This window comes from Apis mellifera, linkage group LG5 (genome assembly GCF_003254395.2).
Source record: "Apis mellifera strain DH4 linkage group LG5, Amel_HAv3.1, whole genome shotgun sequence".
In the NCBI taxonomy this organism is placed as follows: Eukaryota; Metazoa; Arthropoda; class Insecta; order Hymenoptera; family Apidae; genus Apis; species Apis mellifera.
The window spans coordinates 4,769,382-4,793,432 of NC_037642.1; the positions used below are offsets into that span (position 1 = coordinate 4,769,382).

General features: G+C 34.2%; 1 protein-coding gene across 4 annotated transcripts in view; it reads right to left on the reverse strand.

Annotated features, from left to right (window-relative positions):
* LOC409782 (pikachurin) overlaps positions 1-24,051 on the reverse strand; it is a 175,791-nt gene that overhangs the window by 11,976 nt on the left and 139,764 nt on the right. For all 4 annotated transcript variants that reach the window (XM_006561063.3, XM_006561065.3, XM_016912367.2 and 1 more), the window contains 3 exons: positions 13,427-13,613; positions 6,456-6,595; positions 1,320-1,543 (listed from right to left, as the gene is read on the reverse strand). In XM_006561063.3, the coding sequence (XP_006561126.1) occupies positions 1,320-1,543; positions 6,456-6,595; positions 13,427-13,613 (551 nt within the window). The remainder of the gene's footprint in view (positions 1-1,319; positions 1,544-6,455; positions 6,596-13,426; positions 13,614-24,051) is intronic.

A 24,051-nucleotide genomic window follows, 5' to 3' on the forward strand; every position in this document is an offset into this window, starting at 1 on the left:
AGTAATCACATGCATATAAGATTTTATTTATTTATTTTTTTCTTATTTTTCTCACGTATTTCAAGTTTTCTTTTTATTCGTAGCTGCTCGATTTGATTCGTCACACTGGATTATTCGAGATAGATTCGAATCGAGGAACTGGAGGGGGTTAAGAGAAATAGGGGAACGGAACCTTGAATATTTTAATTGCGGTGGAAGTCGGTTGAAAATGGATGGAAATAAACGATGGTTTTATTCCAGGTATAAGAAATAACGAAGAAAGAAAAATTGTTCGTGAAAAATATAGTTTAGATAGAAATGGCGTATCTTATTTTTCACAAGGAGAATAAAGAGTATGTAATAAAACAGCTCATTGATTATTAATATTTTCCTCAAACAATAATTGTTTCTAATTTTCAAGTATTAAAAACAAATACTAGTATTTGTGCCTCTTCACATAAATAATGGACAAATAAGTAGACAATAAAATAGTAGAATAACGTCGTGGACGGATTAATAGAATAAATTAGACAAATGGAACAATAACTGTTGCAAAAAAGAAAAAAAATCATTGAACATGTTTAATAGAAGAAAAAGAAGACCTAAATTTATTTCCTGGAAAGTCTATTAACTCGCCACTACTTCACAAATCAAGCCACCGCCTTCAACAAATTAAAACACGCTTCCCCATCCAATCAAGCGGGAACGAGGCATCCATAACTGGCCGACCCACTTCCCTTTTTCACCTCGTGCACCAGTCCCCGATAAAATTACAATATCCGTTCATCCGTTGAAAACGTTCGATGAGGGGCAAGCATGAAAACGATCAATTAGACACGGTTAGGATTGAAAGGAGTTGCGGAGGAAATTGAAAGGAACGTATGTATCTACATGTATTTATATGTTCGGTATAATCAATTTCTGAGACTGAATTTTTCCCGAATAGAAAAAGATAAACGTAAAGGGCTGATTCTTTCCGTTGAACTTCGTAAATCACGATGTTAACATTTTTATTGACGTGTATTGTGTTTATATTAATTCAATACATCACAAAGTCCGTGCACAACTGTTGCATTTTTTGTTTTCAAGCTGAAACGTAACAGTTTAATCGTCTGGCTTTATTATTCATTGGTTTTCGATTCCTAATAATTTTAAAAAAATTAATCCATCGACATTTCTTCACGCCAAAATATGTAATAAGAAATAGTGTACGAATTGAATCGGTTCAGAAAGTTCAATCTATTCTTCTCTAAAATTTCACTCGAGTGAAATGAAATTCGGATTCGAATTAAGGTTCGTATGTGAATTTCAAGATTCCATTCTCCAGAGAGAGAGCTCACCTCAAACTGGCTGGTCCTGTTCCCAGGTCAAAGGTAAACTGAACATGGCCGGACGACAGGTACAACGCGATGAAATCGCCGGTGGCGTCGCTGTGATGGCCATTGTAAAGTATAACTCCATCTGCGACAGTTGGTTTCAACGTGACAGCCAATTCCAGCCAGGATAGCGACGTGTCGGCCAATCCAGGGTAACGCAGATAAGAGGATCCATTGAACGAGGGTACCTGTAACCAGACAATTCATTCGCAACGGTTATTTCACGGACTTTCAACCCTGGAGGAGATTCTTTCCACCAAGAATCTGATCCTTTCAGAGAGAATCGTTGTTTTTCTTGTAAATGGAACGGAAAAAGGGATGTAAATGGCTAAGAAAATGATCGCTCGACCCTTTGTTCTTTGTTTATCAAGCTTCGTTTATCTCCCAGTGTTTTTAATTTCTTAATTTTAATGATTACAATGAAATTGCGAAGAAATTTAGAAATTAACGTTACTAAAAAAAATTAAATCATATGATCTTTGAGCTTTTAAAAAGCTCGATCATCTTGCAGCTAATGTGATAAGTTTTCTTACTGAGTCATGAATTATTATTTGCCTGTGAATGAATGAAAGTTTAATGATCTACTTTTTAAAAAGTAGCAAGTGAAGAGAAGTATATTTACGTGATGTATATTTACGTGTTATAACGAGATAATAGATAAGAAGAATGTAGAGGGGAAGATAAAGGACAAGATAGACTTAAATGGAGATGAAGATTAAGTAACAGTTAATTGACTATGAACAGACTGCAACAGGTAATTTCGTTAACTTGTTAGCTGAGAAAATCGAGTTGGCACGTTATTTGACTTGCCACTATTTAAATTTAGTAATTCATTTATCCGAGAATAATCTTTTTAAACACGCTGTCATATATACACAAAATCAGAAAAAATTATTTATTCACTCAACGTCAGAAGAGATTTTTCAATGAACAACTATCATTTCGCAAGTCAGATTTTAAAATTTTTCGAATTATTATAGGACAATAAATATCCAAACAAAAATTTATAAAGGGAAAAAGAAGATTCAAAAGACTTAAAATCCATTACCAAATAATTTCTCAATGAACTCGCCTAAATTGTTCTACTTCCACCGCATAAAAATCATTTTTAAACGATTATCTTCCTTTAAGAAGTCACTTTCCAAAGGAAATTTTCGAGAAACGTTAACCTTTATCGTTTTCTCTATCGCGAAAATCGCGAGGCGAGGGAAAACAAGGTGTAAATCGTTCGATGGACGGGAAAAATCGAGGCTTCCAACTATCCGAAGTCAGCCGACGATGTTATTTCCCATCGGTCCGAGCTCCCCAATCGTTATTTTTCCCCGTTATCTCTCCGTGTCAATTTTCGAAATGACGTGGTTACCGAACAGGAAGAAGGTTCGCAGCGTAGGATACAGTAAATTAAACGTTGCACCGTCGTTACACACCCCGTCGTAAATTCCATCGGCGCGCCCACGCCTCGCTCTGCCACGGATTCGAAGAAATGGAACGTAGAACACTGAACACACGCCGCTATAACGAGACCGAGGGAAGAGATGTGAAATTTACCTTCTTCTTGGAGGGGTGAAGACGTCGATAAAAAGAAAAATTCGCTCGCCAGGGATATATAACACGAGTTTGTGGCCAGGGAGGGATGAAATTTTTTCTCCTAGGTTCTTTTATTTCACGCGGGTTAATTGTGAGAACGAATGGTGGAGGGATTATGGAGGAATATGGTGGAGGAATATGAGAGTTGGTGTAAAAAAAGGTATATGAAATGTGGAGTTATGAAGAGTTATACAGAGATGTGTATGTGGAGTTTGATCTTGATTGTTTATGGTTAAATATAATTATTGCTTGATATTATTCGAAAGTTAAAAATATAATTAATGGAGAGAGAGAGAGAGTTTGTTTTATGCGAATATAAATGTTTGTTACTTTTTTCCAAGTTTAATAGAATTTTATGAAAGGAACGTATGAATAATGGGTGTAAATGAAGTTGTGATGTGTCCATTACAAACTTTGTTAACGTTCAATTTGTAATCTAACATTAATTGTTAACATTCAATTACAATGAATTTCATATTGTTTAATAATTGATTGATTAGTAGTAACAAAATTTAATGGATGATATTGATTAATCAAATCTGAGAAAATGATAATTTATAGAAAATTATCCACGATATTTCATACTTAACGATTGATATATTTTCGTAGTAAAATATTCGCTATTTTGTAAAAAGGGAATTCTGTTTTCCTTTAGCAACGTTGTCAAAACCAAATTTCCTTATCTTTCACGATGCTCGTTGAAGAAGGAACGCTAAAATGAGAATAAAGATGGAGATAAGCGAAATTTTTATGACGGTGAATAGCGAGTGAAACAACGAAAAAGCGTGGGATAAAATAAGAAGAATTAAAGGTGAAACTTCTAAGGAAATATTCTCGACATACTCGATAAAAAGAATGAGAATATGAAAATAGAAAAATATAAAATATTAAATAATGATTAAATTTTCGTTCAACCGACGAATAAATCATGATAAATTATTAAAATATAATCATATATTCTACTCATGTCCATATAAATAGAATAAGTCGGCCACCATACAGTAGAACGTTCATCATGATCGGACAGCCACTATGAGATAAATAGAATTAAACCAGTGGCGTTTAAACGAATGATTAATTTTTAAAATTCCCTCTACTGTGTGAAAATTAATATTTCAACCTATCTTTAGATTTAATAAATCAACTTTGTTGCTCGTGAAAAAACCTTCTTATCTCCTTAACTTTTTTAAAATCTTCCCCAATCATCGAAGAAACTACGATAAAAAATAATAAATAAAATACGAATAGAACAAAATGAAACTAATATCCAATTTTATCCATGTATCCATCTGTTGATGCTAAAATTACTGCTCAAGTGTTTCGGAAGTAATAGCGACCGACAACCCGATAGTAATTTTATCAGATGCAACTCGACGCGTTTACGGACCCGCTTTAATGCTTCCGCCATTGTTATAATCGATACACGCGGATACATATATATATATACCCGGCTCGTACGTATAATCCTACGTGTATTTCGATGCACACGTGTGTGCACACGCAAAGTGGCAGTCTGCGGACGAGAGGACAAATTGATCGGTATTATTCTCGGTTCCCTTTCCAACTTTTCAGCGTGGAAACGGCGCCCCATAAAGGAACGAGGGGTGGAGAAAAACGGGGAGGGAAAAAAAAGAAGAAACAGGAAAGGGAGGCAAATTTCTGTCGAAAATTTCGATTCGAGCGAAGAAAAAAAAAGAAGAAAAGGAAAGAAAAAAGGAACGCGTTTCCGTTTAATTCGGTAGAAAATATCCTGGATCCCGTCGTTTCGATTTTAATCCGCTTGAAATCGAGCAGCAGGCTGTTTCCAAGCCTTGGTATTCCGCGCAAGATGTAATTAACCGTGATACTTTGCACACGATTTACTATCGAGGCCGATACCAACGCGATTTCTCCACGGTCTCTTTCACGGTTTTACATAATCGTTCCTCGTATTTTAGAGACGATCTCTCCAAGAGAGAGATTTTCATTGATCGTACTTAGGAATATATTCAGATGGGATTAAATCTCCTCTTTTATTATATCGCGTATGATATTTTTTTTCTCAAAGATATTTAACGTGTATTATAATTTATGAAACGGCAGGATTAAAATAAAATTAATAACAATTAATGCGATCAGGAAAGAATCTTATCGATATTTAATAGAATGGAAAACTATTAAAATTATCAAACGCAACGGAATGCATAAATAATACAAACGAGTATAATTGTCTCTTCTGTCTCTCGTATAAATCACATTTTTTTTTTTTTTAAATTTCAATCTTCATAATTTTCCTTTATAATCAACTCCAATGAAAGAATTCCCGTAAAAATTATATTAATTACGAACAAAGGAACGATGAATAATCAGGATAAACAAAAACAGCGTACGAAAATCAAACTGAAACTGCGGATCTCGATTACCATTTCCCTTTTATTCCACGCGGATTTCAATGGAATTTTTTGAGAGAGAGGTTATCGGCGGTTACTTCAAAAGCACGCGGACGACGTGACCGCAGGTTCGCGCCACGATAAAGGATTAAATGCAAAGTTTACGGGGCACGGGAGCGTGAGCCTGACCAAGATTTAATTAATCGGTAGCGTTTCAGCTTGTATTTGAAATCGCGGCCCGTAACAGTTAATCGTTCGTGGCTTCGACATACGAGAAGGGAATACGAGTTACCATTGAAATTTACGACACTGTAATTTCACTCAATGCTACGCGCGTTTGATATCTCGCGATACTGTTACTGGCGTTCTTGAAAAATGGTAATTCCCATGGTTAAACAATTTTCGAGTTCGATTTCCTTTTACTTCTTTTTTTTTTTTTTTTCCGAACATTCTGAAAGAGAAGAGAGAGAAGATAAAAATTGATTTAAAAAATTGGGAAAAATTTTAGATGAAATGATATTCGAGAAAGATGAATTATTTAATTTAATTCAATAATTGCGAATATATATAGAAATTTATAAGAAAGGAAATTCGGATAAGAGAAAACTTGTAATTTCAACAGCATGGATAATACACAATTTTTTTTATTACAGTGAGGAAATCAGATTTATTTGTCATATTGAAAATGCGTCATAAATAAAATATTTCACGTAGAATATATTCATTCGTACATTATACGATTTATATATGCATAGCATAAGAAAAATTGGAATATTGATTTTACGAATATTTTGATAAGAAGTGGAAGCAAATAACGGATAACCTAATTTTGGATAATTTAATTATCGAGGATGTAATATATATATATATATATAGATCGTGGCGATTTAAATCGAGAATCTTGATATATCTTTGTACGAATCTATCTTAGATTACTTTTTAAAAGTAATTCATTTAATTATATATAATAATATAATAATATATAATATATATAATAATATTATATATAATAATATATATATAATAATAGTGTTATCAACAGACTTCGAATTTTCGTCAATGCCAACAGATCTCTATGTTTACTTTTAATTCCAATATCCCCTTTAACGCCTCGTTTAATAACATTTTCCATTAACGTATTTACCTGCAAATCGACTCTGGTCTCGCACAGGTCGCCAGTGTATCCGAGGGGGCAGAGACATACAGCCGTGTCGCCTCCGGTAGTCAAGCATTTCCCGCCATGGGAACATGGTACCTTGCTGCATCTGTCCGCCGTGCATTCCTCTGAAACGACAATAAATCAGACGGATCAATGGAGCGCGCGATCAGCTCTGTCAACGTGGATGATACGACAAACGTGTGGAATCACGTACGTACGAGAAATCTTTCGATAAAATCGACATGGATGCCTCGGCCTCGCATTATTATACGCGCGATCGAAAAATATCGAGGGGGGAGAGGAGGAGGAGTTGGCGGTTCGTGTCGACAGTATCGTCGGTGTAAATATTTGACGAAAATACGGAGGAGGCTCTCCTCGTTCCGCGCGTATCGACGGCGGTGAGGAGCCGGAAATCGGTGAGATGTCTGCGAAATTATCTTCCGCCGCGCTCGTTCGACGACTCTATCGGAAATTTCAGACGAATGAAAGGCGCTTTTCCTTTTTCCATCTTTTTTTTCCCCCCTTCCCTCTTCGTCCTTTTTCCCCCTTGTTCTCCTTCCCTTTTGTTTTCTTTTTCCTGTCGGGAGAGACTTGGGATTGGATCCGCGAAGAGTTTCGAAAAATCGATCGCCGCTACGTGTGTCGATTTCTCGACCGAGCAGATATATATCGACGCGGCAATATTAATCGCGCTTCTGTTCCCTCGAGTCGAGTGACGCAATTTAGACGTGAATAAATAAAGCAGGAATATGGGAACGCATGGAATATTTTATGCAGGTGAACGCAAAATGTAGGGATCTTTGTTTGTCGAAATTCCAAGTGACGAATAATTGAGGAAGGGATTTTATATAGGAAATTCGGTAAGGTTCGATATAATTGAAATTAACAGAATCCTCACGAGGGACGATCTATTTTATAATTGAAAATTTTCTGAATCCGTAACAATAAGTTAAAATTGGTCGGTGTTTCTCGAAATAATCTCCCATTTTCCAGGAATTAAAGTTACGTTTCTGGCCTTAAAGTTGTCCCCTCTTCAATTCGTTCCACCTTAAGATGGCGGGATCGATATGAACCGAACGAGAAAGAGAGAGAGAGAGAGAGAGAAAGAGAGAGAGAGAGAGCCGCGGTCCTCGAACCGTCTTTCGAAGGCTACTTCCTGCTCCATTCTTTATACCGGGTCGTCAACTCGCGCGGATCCCTCGTGAATCTGGTTTAAATCGAGATCGACCGAGAATTCTTCGATAGACTTTACTCTTTCTCCCCGTTTCCCTTTTGTTCTTCCCGATTCCGCTTAATAAACGGGAACTGACAACTTCCTCGACGAGTTTTCTCTCTTGTTCTTCTGATGGTGAATGCGCGGTATTCGTAACTATCGATAACTGAAACGACGAAACCGTGTGAATGGCGTGGAGGAAAATTTCGCTCTGATTCTATGTCTTTTTGTTCGTTTGTTCTTCAACGATTGTTTTATTTTTCCTCGATAAATGATATCGTTGTTCTTATTTCATTTTTTTTTTGATATATAATACGTGGATATTAAATTAATTTGAGAATACAAAAAGTAGAAGTAGGTATTTTTTACAATTGTTAAAAATTTTTAGAAAAGTACTGCTCATTTTTTATCAATTTTTATTGATTCAACAGTATATAGATCACGTACAAAGATTGCCAAAGAATTTCCATGTTCTTTAATTTTTGTGCTTATTTTCATTTTTAGATATTAGATTTATACTATCACGAATTTTTTCCTATTCAATTATCTAGTCGAATACGATGATTTGAATTATTTTTTCTCTCTCTCTCTTTCCAGAGAATTTCTTTTTATCTTTTATACAACTTTGCTTAATAAAGGAATTTTCGCGTCGAGGATTTCCTGAAGGGAAGGGAAATGTTCAGAGGAACTTGTCAAACTCGAGATCAATGATGCGATAGCATGAAAACGGTAAAAGGTATACATTCGAAAAATTGAGAGTGAAGAGGGGAATTTCTTTGTCAAAGAAACGAGTTGCCTCGATGAATACGTAACTACGAAGGAAAAATCGGTGGCCATAATGAAGGGAACGTTTTTTCGGAAGAGAGAGTTATTTTCCCCGAATAAATATCTCGCTTTTGACAATGTCGAATTTTCGTTTGTTCTTTAAAAATATTTTAAGCATTTAGTTTTTTACGTATTGAATTGTTATCAATACGTTAAAAAAATCCTTTGATAAAAATTTCCTTTCGTGGAATTTTTTCGTTTCTATTTTTTAATCGTTGGATGTAAAAACTAATATTAAAAAAAGAAAAAGAAAAAAACAATTCACTATTACACATCTATACATTTTTTTTCAAAAATGATTGGAATTTTTTTTTCTTTTTTTATTAGATTTTATATTGTAATATTAGATACTAAATTTTTATCGAGGATGGAACCATCAACCAAAGAACAAAATTTTTCAAATATTTATCCTGAATAACTGAAATTTTTCTTCTTTTCTATAAATCAGATATATATTCTAAATCGACAGATATACATCTATTGAAAATGGATATGTTTCTAAAATTTTCCAATCTTTCTGTGCAAAGCCATATCAAATTAATAGATAGATATCTATTGAAAATGGATACGATCCTTTTTCTATCTTTTTTCTTTTTTATCTTTTTTTATCTTTTTTTTTTTTTTTTTGGTACAAAACCATACCACAGATATTGCAACTTTAATTTCATTCAAATTTTTCTATCTGTTACCCTCATCCTCGGATTAAAAACGAAACGAAACAAACCATATCGTATAATTGATGAACCGTTCTCCAATCAGATTCCAGTTTCTCCAGGTAAATAAATCGGAACAGAATCATATAAAACAGACTACTGGTGTATCAGAAATTTCAGAATGAAATTGTACTATTTCCTTATTCTTCGTTTCTTTTATCCACTCTCATCCGTTTAAAATTTCACGAGTATTTCTTCCATTCTCCTCGATAACTTATTGCGTTTACGTTTCGAACTTCATTCGTTTATACTTACTAATGCATAAGGAATTTCCTCGAGGGGGGTGGAGGCAAGAAGAGAAGAAAAAAGAAAGAGAGGAGGAAAAAGGAACGAGGAAAGGGAACGTGAAAACGAGAATAACGCCTCGTAAATTGGGAAACTTCGATTTGCACGATTTCTATCGTTTCTCGACCGAATAATCTCGATTCTTCATCCTCGTACTTATCCCTAAAAAAATCGTCTAACTCATTCATTGTTATCTCTTCTTATCGAATCACGTTTCCCTTTATTATTTCTTGAATTATATTTCGGTGTGTAGGCGAATTCGATCGAAGGAAATGAAGTTTATGTCAAAGAAATTTTTATCCTTTCGCGAGAAGATCACCTTTATAGGATTGGGAATATCGTATTAACATTTTTATTTTTACTATACTATCGATCTTTAGTCGTTTCCATGACGACGAGTTTTTTTTTATATATTTTTACAAACTCCCTTTTCTCTGATTCTCTTAAATGGTGTGCTCGTCTCACTTTCATTCAAACCTTGTTTCTTTTCCCTGAATTTCTTATGTTGAGATTCAATTATGCAGAGATGAACGTATTAATTATAGATTAATCATTCGAAATAATATCTGTTACTTTACAGATGATTGAAAAAAAAAACATAATATCCTCGGTTCTAAATATAAAAGTATTTCGTTTGATCATGATAATTGTACTAAAAAAAAAGAAAAATCAATTTCACCACATTATCGAATTCCATTAATCGTTGAAAAAAAAATAAAATCATTACAAATCCTATTAACTTGACAATATAAATTATATTTCCTATATGGTTCCATTCTAATATAAAATATCAGAATTAAATTGTATCAAAAATAATCAAGTATATGCAGGCAGGCACAAAGAGAATAGAATTAAATATTCAGTCTTTGCCTCTAACAGAGCAGATACGATAATCATCAATTAATTATTCTCTCATGGCGATGTACTCTCGTATAATTCAGGTTCATATCACACGTGATAAAAACGATGGCGGTGACAGGTCATTTATGGCCCTCGTTGTCGAAGGAATCTCGATACCGCGGTGGATAATTGATTAACACTTGATAATTAACGCGTAGCTCTCGATTTACATCACCATTCCCTCGATTCTGAATTCTCTCTCTCTTCCTCTCTCTCTCGATTTTCGTCGTTAACTTAATTAAGAAACAGAAAACACACTCTCAGCATTGGAATTTCACTCGAACGAATTCTCTGCGATGTTTCTCCGCTGTTACGTTAATTAATGATCCCCAAGGAACGAAGAAATTCGATCATTTATTCTTCGGTATTTGTCGTGATTTATGAATTAAACTTGGAGAGGTCGAAATGAATTAAAAATGAGATATATTTTAATTTATTTCAATTCATCAGATGAATAGAGAATTGATAATAAAAGAGTAAATGAAATATGAATAAAAATGTAACAAATGAATATATAGTTCAATCAATAGTTTAGTGAGGCACTCGTTCGATTAATCGAATTAGCTTCGTTTATTAAGATTATAAATACAAATAATTTGAAATCACTTTATCAATGCATTTTTTTATTTTGATTTAAAATACGATACGCTTTGAGAAATACGATCCTTTTTTATTTATTTTTTCAATTCAAATTCTACTTGATACTAGGCTAAAGTTACACGGAATTATAATATAAGAATAGAGATATTTATTGATTTTGAATAGTTGGTACGGAATTTTAGAAATATCACTGATTTCGTGATACAGAAGAAATTTAACGTTCAATTGGATCCGCAATAAGATTTGATATTATCGATTCGAACTCCATAGAATTTAATACCTTTGGGATATGATTCAGTTGATTTCGAGTCTAATGAAACCCAATACTCTCAACTTTGAATCCACCCAGTAAAAACTCGTTAATATCGTATCTCTAATTTAGTATCGAAATAATATTGTGTTGCACTATCACAGAAATTGCCCATATCGATTTCATGTTTAATCGGATCTCTGTTCAATTATTTATTAATCAACTCGTTTCATTTCACAAGTTTCGAATATTTTATAATCTTATGATTCGTGTACACGTTTTTTTCTCATTTTCTAAAAATTCAATTGCCATTGATATTTAAGAGAAAAAAAAAAAAGAAAGAAAAGAAATGAACGAGGGAAGAATATATTTTCCACTAAATCAGAGGATCCTATATATATATACGGCGTGCGTTGGAGGATTTTCTAACTAAATTCATATGACACCTGTTGTGTGTTCGCCGATATAGGGGTTAATTCGAGCACCCGATATCGTGCGCCTCTCTCCATCCAAACAAAATGTAACTTCAGCGTTTCCTAATTATGGATTGTGGTATTTTATCGTTATGATTATTACTCGAATCACGAATCACCGCGAATATGATAAAGTAATTTCATCTTGTCACGTTTTATATTTTATACGTTTCATCATTGATCAATGTGTCGAGAGAATTATATTAAACATCGAAGAGAATTCTCTTAAAATTTTACCGAATACGAAAGATTTAATGTATGTATAAAAAGAGAAAAATTTATATACTAAAAATCTTCGATAAAATCTTAATTTTCTCTCTGAATCTTACAAAATTAAAATTAATAATAGATATTAAAAGGAAGAGAAATTGTATAATAAATAATTTTCCATAAAACGTTTCTCCCAAATAATTATCTTATAAAATATTTATAATAATTATCTTAATTATTAAAATACTTATAAAAACAAATTGGAATAAGAAATTCATCAAATCATAGTTTCTTCAACTAGACACACGAGAAATAAAGTATAAAAGAATATTTTTCCAGAGCAAGAGTGTTCACAAAACGAATGGAGGGAACGATTTTCTTTGATATCATCCTCAAGAATCCTCTCTCCCTTTGATTCGTTTTTCAACGACACCCCACGTTCCAAGGTTTGCAAGGAATCTAAACCAGTGGACCACTGGTCCACGACCAAAAAATGGTCCCGAGGAATTTGATCCTTTGATGCATTCCGCACTATCCTCGTTCTTCGAGGATAGAGACGTGGAGTGTGGTCGAACGTTTATCGGCCTCTTGGAAATCTAGAAACGCTCTTACAACTTATCTTCTATGAGATTACATTTTCAGGGGATTACGCGTATTTCCTTGAAGGGGTTCAATGGAGATTTGACAGTCGATAGACCGGCTCTCGCTCGCTCTCACCGTTTCAACGCGAATCGAGATAAGGAAACGTGGAAAGTTTAATCGACGTTTTTCGTCTTGACCAATGGTCTTGTTAGAAATCTGTGGGGTTGAAGTTGAAGAGGAATTGATGTTTCGCGAGAGAGAAAAAAAGGTTTGCTTTATCGTTTTTTTATAAACCATCAGATATTTTTGGATCAGAGTTTTCATGCATTTTTCATGTTTGTAACAGGTAATTAAAGAAGTGTGTTACTCTTAAAAAGAGAGAGAATTAAAATCTCATTGCATAGAGTTACAGTTTCGAACAAAAGTTTAGAGAAGAGCCCGGATTTCCCTTGTAGCTGTAAATTCGTTTCTCTCCAACAAAGAACAAGCATTGCTTTTAACATTCAAAATGAGAAATCCTTCCCAAAATTTACTTTTTCCTTGGTACATCAAGTATAATTATACAAGGTAACAAGTTTCAGTTTTCTTAAAACTTCATACAAAAATCCTTTTATCCTTTTTTTTTATTGTAAAACACAAATTTTAAATCTCCAAAATTCATTTCCTATTTTATTGAATATAGTACAAGAAGTAATAATGATCAAGTTTCTATTCCACTCCCAAAATTTCTGTACATTTACAATTAAAACTTATTCAAATTATTTCATGTTCTTCTTCCACATTTACTTAATCATTATAGTGATCAAGTATACAGTTAAGTTACACGAAAGTATCATCACAATTTGATTAATAAATCACATGAAATTTTTTCCAGATCCGGAACAAAAACAATCAATTGTACTTACCAACGTCGAAACCGTTCGCAGCATCCCCTTGTGGCGCGAGAGGGAAGCGATAACGGTGTTCATTGGCTTCCAGATGCCGGACGCAACCCTTAAATCCGGTCCTCACCGGAAGTCGCTCGAGGCCGGTTGTGTTTCCAGGTCCGCCGACGAACAATGGCTCGCGGAAGGTAATTCTCGCAAACAAGCCCTGCAATCAAACCCAGAACGGCCTGGTTCACGCATCTGTGGAAAATTCATTGTATAATTCGCGTTTTTATCTACCAGAAAAAAGAGAAAAAGGAACCTTTATCCATTTTCTGTGCTCGCATCGAGTTTCGAATACGGTCTTCTTTTCTTCTCTCTCTCTTCTCTCTCTTCTTCTTCTTCTCTTTCCTCTTTTTTTAGTCTGATCCTAACGAAATTTTCCACCTCTTTGAGGTTAGAGCGATCTTTAGGGAAGATTATTCGTCGAAATTTGGAAGAGTTTTCAGTTTGAGAATTTTGAGGATTTGGCAAATGAGGAATTTAAGGGGTTTCCTTTTTTCTTTGTTTTGTTTCATTATTTTGCATTTGAGTATTCGAAGAATTGTTCGAGAATAATAATTACTGGCAAAGATTTTACATTTCTTTCTTGTGCAATTAGCGAATAATCTAAATATATCTAGGAAAATGTCTTTTGCATTGTTAATATTAATTCATTCTTCGCAAGTAATATGAAAATATTTTTCCTAATTTTTCTTAATAATGAGTGAATTCTACGTCGACGTATCATCATGCAATTATGCGAGGTATGTATTCTATTCACCAAGAGTATACCAGCAGTTTCCATCCCGTTGTATCCCGTAGTTGTTCCTGTAGATAGGGAAATTATTTCACAGGAACAAGTAATTACGAAGGAATTCGATTCCAGCACCGGCGAGAGGCGCGTGTTAATATTGATGGAAGGGAGAGGCATTCGACTTCGTGATAGCTCGACGAGTTTCGTAGTTACATTTCACATTGGTTAAATTCGCCTTTCTATGCACGTTACATCTTTCCGGCAAATCGAGTGTGCTTGACGCGATGAATAAAATTGATTTGGCACACTTCTTGCGCATTTCAATGAATCGACCAATTGTCCCTATTCCCCTGAATTTTCAAACAGTTGGAAATTTTGTAAAATTAAACTCTGTGGAACGTCGTTAAATTTGGGGGATTCGCCGCGGAATATTAAAATTAAATCGATTCACGGATGGAAAAGTTTGAATTCGAAAAGCGATTTGAAAATAATATTTTAAAAAACAATACATGAATAAACGGCTTATTTATTAACGGATTCATTAACGATAATTAATGATCGAACCTGTACAGATGATTAATTATTACTCTTTTTAAAGATTCATTTAAAATTCTCTCAAAAGAGAGAGCTTCCTCCCTTCTTTTTAAACAAGTTATTTTGACAAAAGAAAAATCTCAGAAAGTTTTGTTCTTTTCTACAAGAAACGTATTCCTTTGTTCAAAAAATTTCTCTCTTTCTTCCTAAAAATTTTCCTTTGCTCACCAAACAAAAAATATTTTCCCTACATTTTTTTTTTCTTTTAAGACACAAAGATATATTTCATCTTCTAAAAAAAGAAATTGTATTTTCATAAAAAGAAAGAAAGAAAGAAAGAAAGAAAGCAAAATGTTAATTCCATAAAAAGGGAAGACACTCTTTTCATAAAAAATATCCTCCCTCAAGAATTCCACTACTTTGCCCAAATCTTGGAATCCCTTCTGAACTCCCCTATCCAAACATCTTAACTCACTCTCAGCTCTCGAAAATCGCACAATTGCCGTGATTCACGATACTCCTCTCGAGGGTGGTATCGCGTTTCACCCAAAATGGCACTCGTTCCTACGCAATTCCTAAAAAGTAACCGCGTATAATTCGTAAAAGTAAGCAGAAGGAACGAGAAACATCTCAGCCAAGCATCGACACGATGGCAACGCGTTAGCAGCAATTTACATGGATTATGCATCCAATGTAGCCCATATTTGCTTAACCATCCCGCGTCTGAATAATATATCTGTGAGAGTTTCTTGTATTTTCATCCCTCCTTATGCGGGTGTTGCGCGTGTCGTAATACACAAGCAAAGGGGAGGAGTTAGAGATGGATGTACACGTGTACAAATCTTTAGCCCTCAGCCTTCAAAGTTAATGCACTTGCAGAAGTCTCGAAAGTTTTGGGAGAAGCAACTTTAAAAGGTTGGGAATCATCCGTAGGATCGTTTAAAAGGTTTTTCTACTCGTTGGAAAACTCGTGGAAAGACCTATCGGCTGATACGATAGCGCGAAAAAAAAGTAGTTTTGATCGAATCTTTTGTTTCGAGATCATAGGTATTTTTCCAATTAAAATTTTTGAGATAGACAGTTTTTTTCTAGTTTTTTTGACTTGAATTAATTGACGAGGAATTGCTTGGCATATTTGAGAAGGGGGATTTATTTTTTCGAGTAGATTCGGTGGAATAAATTTTCTTTTTATTTGAAATTTGATCTTTCATGTAACTTAATAAATTATTGATTGGAATAAATGATCAACAGGATTTTATTCTATGTGAGAAAATAGATAGAAAAAATAAATTTGAAAATTCATCTAATAGACATGTATTTAAACTCGATTAACTAGCAAATTCTTGATTTATTTTTGCACGTAGAATGGCAATGGCATTTGATCATTTTTCGATTGTATACCAATTATAGAACCTTGTAGTTATAGGAATTTTATTAGAAAGTCTAATGTAGATCAAAGAGGTAGCATCGATGAAATATTCAACTTCTTTTTGAATATTTAAATTCAATCTTGTCATCACGATTAATTAATAACCAAGTGTATAAGATCGAATAAATTCGTTAATGGAAATTCGAGTATTTATCAATAACGTATTAACAAATTTTTTTTCCTCTCATTAATAATTCTGGCAAAATTTACATTCTCATTTTTCAATATTTTCCAATATATATATATATTCTCATTATTCAATTCAGCGAATCACGTACCGAATTTAATCAATCATTTTTTCCTACGGGATAAAATTCAAAGATAAAATTTCCACCCCGTTAAATCCGAGCTAATTATATCTTTATATCTCGTTTCGAAATCGTATCGTTCAGATTAAATCATCCTTCACTTCGTGTCTTTAATACAAACCTGGGCAAAAATCGAAGAGGATATGCAATGGCGGATATTGATTTTCAAAACTACGAAAAAACAATCGTAAAATGATGAAAAATGTAACAAGATTCGAAATGATTGTGCATACTAACGACGACATTTATACGGGTATCTCTCTCGGGCAAAACGAAAATCGATCATACGAAGAAATCTTTTTCATTTTTCACGTTTCCTTGGAAAAGTTCATATCGCGTACACCAATCGCCATAAAATAGGAAATATCCACAATGTTGCACGAGTCTCGAATGCATTAAACAAAGAGGTAAATGTTGAAACATTTTTACTTTGGAAAAAAAAATAATAATAAAAGAAATGGAAAAAAGCTGCGATAAATTCTGTTCTTTATCACGAAAGAGAGAGAGAGAGATACTAATGTTTTAACTGGAATGAATCCTTGGATTTTTCTTTCGTAACACGACCTGTAATGATAACTTGTAATTGACTTTCGACTTTTAATTTCGTCCGATCCCTGTTCTACTTCGAAACTTTTTCGCAAACTTCGATTTTTCGGAACCGAATCTCTTCTTTTTAAAAAAAAAGAAAAAACGGACCAAGCTTGTTAAATGGATAAAAGTTTCAACCATGCTCCATCTATTTAAATATCTCTCTAAATTAGTTTATTTCGAGTTTTAATTCAACGATTCTCAAAAAAATACATCGACAAATAATAAAATCACAGAGAATTAAGAGCAATTGAACATTTCTTCAATTACTTCTTCCATCAATTATGAATCCTGATTTCCAAACTTTCTAGAATATATCATTCCTCATCGTTATCATCCCTGATATACATCGTAAAATGATCGATGAATGAAAAATCCATATACTAAAAAAAGAAGAAGAAAAAAGATTTTCAAAAAACTCGTGTTTAAGCTCGTTTGAAAAAAAAGCGACGAATCTTTTCAACGCGACACGAGATGGACTCGGTTACGATTCCGCCATTACGGAAATAAGAGGTGGGATGAAATCTCGCTTATTGACGCGCAATGAAAGCGAAACGGGCCGCGATTAACATCGAGCCACCACGAGAAATGCGTATCAGAGCAAATGAGATTTGCTCTCAGCCGGTGGTGAAAGGATACGCTCTTTCAGAAACGCCACGGTTTAACCGGAGGAGGATGTTCCTCCCTCTTTGATCCCTCTTTGCCGAAAGTTCGGTCGGCAAAAATTCATTTCCGAAAAACGCGTGATTCCTCCTTCCTTTTCCGCGTCTTTTGCCTTTGCCCTTTTTAAAAAAGACGCGGTAAATCCGGAAATACGGTTTCACCTTTTGTTATTAACAACCCTGCCCGCTTTCATTGTTCCCCGCGCGAGAGGATCGGTTTTTTTTGAAGGGAGGAAATGCGATCAACGGCGCTCTTCCTCTTCTCCTCTTCCTCCCTTCCTTTCATTGTATCGATCACGCGATGAAAAGTTTCGCGACTCGTGTTTCCATTACGCGGGAAATCCTGTTAATAATCGGGCGAAATATTCACTTCTCTTTTCTTTCGAAATCTGATAAATCCTTCCTATTGTTCGACACGAGGCTTTAAAAATATGAAGCAACGTTCTTAGAAATTATATTTCGGATATTATTATCCATCTTTGGAAACATGGTTTGATCTAATGAGCCAATTTCCTATTTAATTAGAAATTCGAGGCGAATTATACGAGACTTCCATCCGATATCAAGCTTCAAGATTCAAAATTAATTTCCATACCTATCATTTACACTCGTGTTTCGACTTGGATTATGCTATCCTTTTTCTCTTCCTTCCCATAGGTGGCTCCAATTTATCGTCTGATTTTCATCATATCACGCATTTTCCCCGAAGAATTTTTCGCCAGAAAAGTTGCGGAACAACGTAGAATTTAGCTTATCCTTTCCTCTCGATCCAGAGACCCAGTTTTTCACGTGAAACCGCGTTGGGGTCGAGGGACAGGTACGTGGGGATGATCCGTGGTTTTTAAGCGATTTCGCGAGAACGACACGGTGAAATCCGATTTCTCATTGTTTTTTTTTTTTCCCCCAATTCTTTTTTGGAACACCGAGTTTACCGTGCTCGTTACGACAGTGGTCCTCAGACGCGGTTAATCTGTCCACTGGAGGGGGGTTAATTTTCTACGACTTCGAGAGGGTTTTACGGAAGGGAAACGAGGGTAGAGAACTTTTTACCAACTAATCTCGGTCTCTTTGCGGTCAAAATATCAGATGCATCGCGCTTTTATTCTCCTTCTTCTCCTTTTGTCCTTCTATTCCCTTTTTCGTGATTAGGGGTGTCTCTTCCTCTTTGAATTCTACGAAACTGAAGGAATGTATTGAAAATTTGTCTCTCAGTTTGCCTTGCGAAATTTTCAAATTGCAAGTAACACGAACTATTTCTCATTTCAGAGAGCACGAACGAATGGATTGAAAGAGCAATAAAAATAAGTTGAAAGTGGAGCATGGATTATTGAAGAAATTATAAAGTGCGTGATCAAACGAAATATATTTTTCTGAAGCGTGATGAAAACGAAGAATATCAATGTTTAATCGTAGTCGCGCGGAAAACAGACGTTTGACGTACAACCTTTTTACAACCTCATTTTTGCTCGTTCTCGTAGCCACTGTCTAGTTAGAAAAAGAAGGGAAAAAGAAAAGAAATAAAGAACATGGGAACAAATTAAAGCAACTGCGACGAGTTATTCCAGTTATTCCCCGACCCGTTACAAAGTCGGGAAAATTAGATGGCCAAGAAAACGTGCTTTGTGTCCAGAGCAGATTATTACAGCTCATATTATTATTCGGTCAACAGAGGCAAAATAAAGATATCGTTCGAGGTTTCGCCGAGGGAATGTTTAAAAATGTAATTATCGCGGGGGAGAAATTTTCATTATCAAACGATTTCAAGGGGATGTACTCGCGCTCGATTTTTGCTTCGCGTTCAGAATAATATTTAGCATGGATTAGATAGTTGGAGATGAAAGTTTAAAAAGATTGTACGTGCTGCACGTGTCTTTCTTAATTATTTGAAAAGTTAAATATTTTCAAGATTTGATAACGGTGAGTAACAGATTCTGTTTATTAATTTGTAACAATTAATTTTTTTTATTTTTATTTTTCAAAAAGTATACAATTCTAATCTTTGTTAAACATTGTTAATTTTTATAACATATCTGGATTTTGCGCGATGAATGCGTGGTGTGTAAAAAAGAAAAAAAAGAAGTTATATGACAATTAATTTACAATAAAACATAAAACTTGTGTTAAATTAAATATAATACAAAAAACAATTTAAAATACATTTGATAAAAACATTTTATTTAACAAACACGTAAAAATGTCAAGGAAAAATAAAAAAAAAAATACATTTTTAAAATTGTTTGAAATATGTTTATAAAAGTAAATAAAACATGCGAACAAAATGAAACGAAAAATGTTGAAATATCAGCAATATAATATACATATTAAAAAACTCGTGTAACTGTGTGAATCGTGTAAAAAAAAAATAAAACCCAATTGTATTTCTATCCCAAAAGAATCGAATACGTTACATTGGATTGAAAGATTGATAATTAATAAATATTTGTATACAATTCGTATACATTCAACAAAAAAAAAATTGCTAAATAAATATCCGTTCATCTTTCACAAATCTTTATCCAAACATTCTCTTCGAATTTTCAATTAAATGAATTTCCACGAATCAACTGCGAAAGAATACCGCGGAAGACACGGTTGAAATATCAAGAAAAGTGGAGGAAAGAAAGAAGGGACTCGTCTGAAGGGCTTCTCCTCCTCTGTTTTGAGCCGAGTCGACTTTGTCGCCGAAGAAAAAAAAAATAAAGAAGAAGAAGAAGAAGAAAAAGAAGAAGATCCATGAGAAAGAAGCGGAAGTAGAGACGAAAAAAAGGGGGATCTCGGCTCCTCTAATTACGACGCTGTCGTTAGGACACCGAGTACTTAATGGCACTTTGGGATAAAGTGGGCTCGGCTCCGCGGACCCATTTGCCGGTGATGTCCACCGATTTTAAAGGTAATTAAACTCGCCTCCCCTGGGAAAACGGACGGTCTGTCTTCGAGCCGTGGCCTGATCCTTGAAACCGCTCGTCGATTAACGTCTTTTTCGATCACGTGTCCGGGATAAAGTTTTTTTTTTTTTTGCGAAATTAAAATTAATTTCGAGAATTTTTCCCATTCTCGATTGATTTTTTATGGGAAGAATATCGAGGATGATTTCTTTTCGTTCTTTGGAAATATATTTTGATTATCATTTTTATGAAAACAATTACGTTTATTGATTAATAACGATATTGTGAATTTATCCTGTATTACGAACTCGTATTATCCAATTTGGTAAATTGATAATATACGTAACTTCTAGTTGACTGATTATATATGCAAATTGTTCTACTGTTCTAATTCTGCATGTGTTATATGTTTTACTAAACTGATTATACACACCCCTCTTTCATCCATTGTACAGAGCTTTATTCCACTCGTCTGATTATATTTTAACCTATTCTGCTTGTTCAGTCACATATGAATTTCTATTTCTTATTTAACAGGTTATTATATATATAACTTTTATTAACGGAGAGAATATATTCTAAAAAAATGGCAAATTAATAGGAATATCAATAGAAACGAACACATTATTCATTATTTTGAATCATTCAATGAACTTGTTTAAACTTATATATATTTATAATTGATCAAGTTAATATATTGCTTCCTTAATCTTAAATTCAATGACTTGAAAGCAAATTATAAAATTGGATGTTGCTGAAAAGAGAAAAAAAATGACAACAACCCAAACGCTCTTTATAAAAGGATCTAAAGGATCCCCTCGGTTTTTTAAAAAGGAATGAAAAACGAATCATGTTTCTCCACGCGAATAAATAAAGTATAACAATTATTAACTGATAAGAGGCATCTCTTTCAGGCGCGAGAAAGAGTCGTGTGATATCTCAGGCCAAGTCTCAGATTTCTTTCTCGCAGTGACCGAACAATATTCACCATTGTTTCGCGAAACTTGGCCGTGGACGAACTTGGCTCTGTTTTTAAAAAGGAGTACTCGAAACCACTCTTCCCCTCGTCGAAGAAAGTAGCGTCTCTTTTCTCTCGCCGCGAAGAAGACGGCGTACTAACTTATTACGAAACAATTTGCAAGTCTTATGAGAGTGGTCGAGAGAGAGAGAGAGAAAGGGAGAAGAAAAGAGGAGCTAAATGATGGAGGAAAGAGAGAGAGAGAGAAACGGAGGTTTGGAAAGTAAGGCAGCTTTTAAAGACTTTTAATTCGAGAGTAGAATGCCAGTTTCACGGTGTAATTTCAAGCAAATGTATCTCTGTTGTATGGTGAATGTGTTGTTTTGAAATGAAATGAAAATGAAAGAGAACAAACGGAAAAAAAAAAAAAATACGCGGATAGTCAAATATTTGAAGGTAATAAATATTGAAATAAAAGAAAGAGAGTTTTTTCCCGATGAGTTATTAGTTTTTTACATTTATTAAAATCGTATTATATTATATACCTTGCGCCCGTAAATAATAAGATTTTTTTTTTCTTTAACCAGGATTAGCTTCGTGTTTTAATAATTAATTAGAATCGTTGGGTCGTAGATGGTTATAATGGTTCGAGATTGTCGAACCTGTGATCACATGTACTTAATTCTTATTAAGATCTTAATCTCGTAAAATATATAATTCAACGCGAAATTGAATCGATCTAATGATGATCTGATAATACATTAATTCGTATATTAATATTTTTATTCCCAATATTATACAGCAAATACTATTAAAATTACCTTGTTATCGACAAGAAGAATTTTTTACCCTTCTTTATATCTTTATTAAGCAATCCATTTACAACAATTATTAACTCCTATATCTCTCCTACTATGTTGAGACTGTAATCAATCATGGCTTATCACTTCTGCCTACATCGAAGAAAATCCCTTACACGTTGCATGAAGAACAACCTCCATCATTTCACAACAATAAAACCCATCCAATTTTTGACGATATTTTTATCGTTTATACAACCAAGAAACGCGTCATTTGTAACGGCGATAATAAATTTATCACGCGTCCGATCGCATCTAAATTTTAATCGACCATTCGATCAACCATTTCCACTGCTCGTGTCACGTTGGAACGAAATTTCAGTCACGAGAATTTCGATTCGATAAAAAGGCACATCGTATGCGCGGCAAACATCGTACACCGACCCAATTTCCATTATATCAGGCGTACGTGAATTAGGGTTAAAATTAGCCTTATGTACAAAGAAGGGGTGGAGAATCGATACGAGCACGATCGCGCGACATCGCGATCGGTGAATTTCCTTAATCGAGCAAACTGCGGGCAAGTTTTATTATAGGAGGCCGTGCATTTTACTGATTGCACACAGTGTGGCCAGATGGGCGTGGTTCGATTATTCATCGTCGACAAAGCCGGCCATCTGTCTTTATACGTCTGACCATAAATGTAACGCGGGAAGAGGGGTTGATAAAATGCATCAACCTTTCACGCGATCGTATTATGAGGGATACGATCTAGGGAGATTTCGTCGCGTGTGGGATGATCATTTTTGCGGGGAGGGAATGGTAATGGACATTACATCCAAGTTTTATTCCTTATTTTCGAAGAACAAGATTTCGCCTTACGTTTCTCCCCTGGTAAATAAGCGAACGAAGTAATGGATACCACCATGTTGATGTACAACATCGTATATTCTTGAAATATTATACCAGGTATATGAGAGAATTTCGGTGGAAAAATGATAGAGATGTATGAATTTCTTTTTTTTTTTTTTAAGACAGAGAGATAAGCACAGAAAGGGTAGAGGGTTTTATCGCAAATTTTTAAATTTTCGAGAAATATGTATACGTGGTTTAATATATACAGATGTGTTTTTGTTGAATTAATTAATTTATCAACTGTTCTATTTAAAAACTTGATTAGCTTCTTTTTTTTTTTTTAGCAGAATTTAATTATAATTTCGTATAATGAATTTTTAAGAATTAAATTTCATTTTTTGCAAGAGTATATTTTATAATGCGTTATCTTGGTTTGTATCTTTCTTTCTTTTTTATTATTTATCATTATTCTTGCATTTTCCACGATGCCAATTTCGCGTTGATTGAAATTAAACAATATTGTTTACACTCTTTAATTATCTCGTTCCTGTGCTTCTACGATTTAATTGTACTTGCACACGTTTATATATTATTGCAATCAAACTCGAATAGAATATTTTCCTGCTCCAAAGGCGAAACGAATATATCTTTATCAAAATAAAAATATCTCGATGTTTGCACACGAAAATTCGACAATTATCACATTACATTACACGTCTATTTCTAATAAACCCCCCCAATAACCAAATACGATTTATTACTCTTATTTTAATTTTCATTTTCCCCCAAAAATGACTCAATCTCAAACTTTGCAGAAAAAAAAGAGAGAAACGTTAATTAAGAAGCATG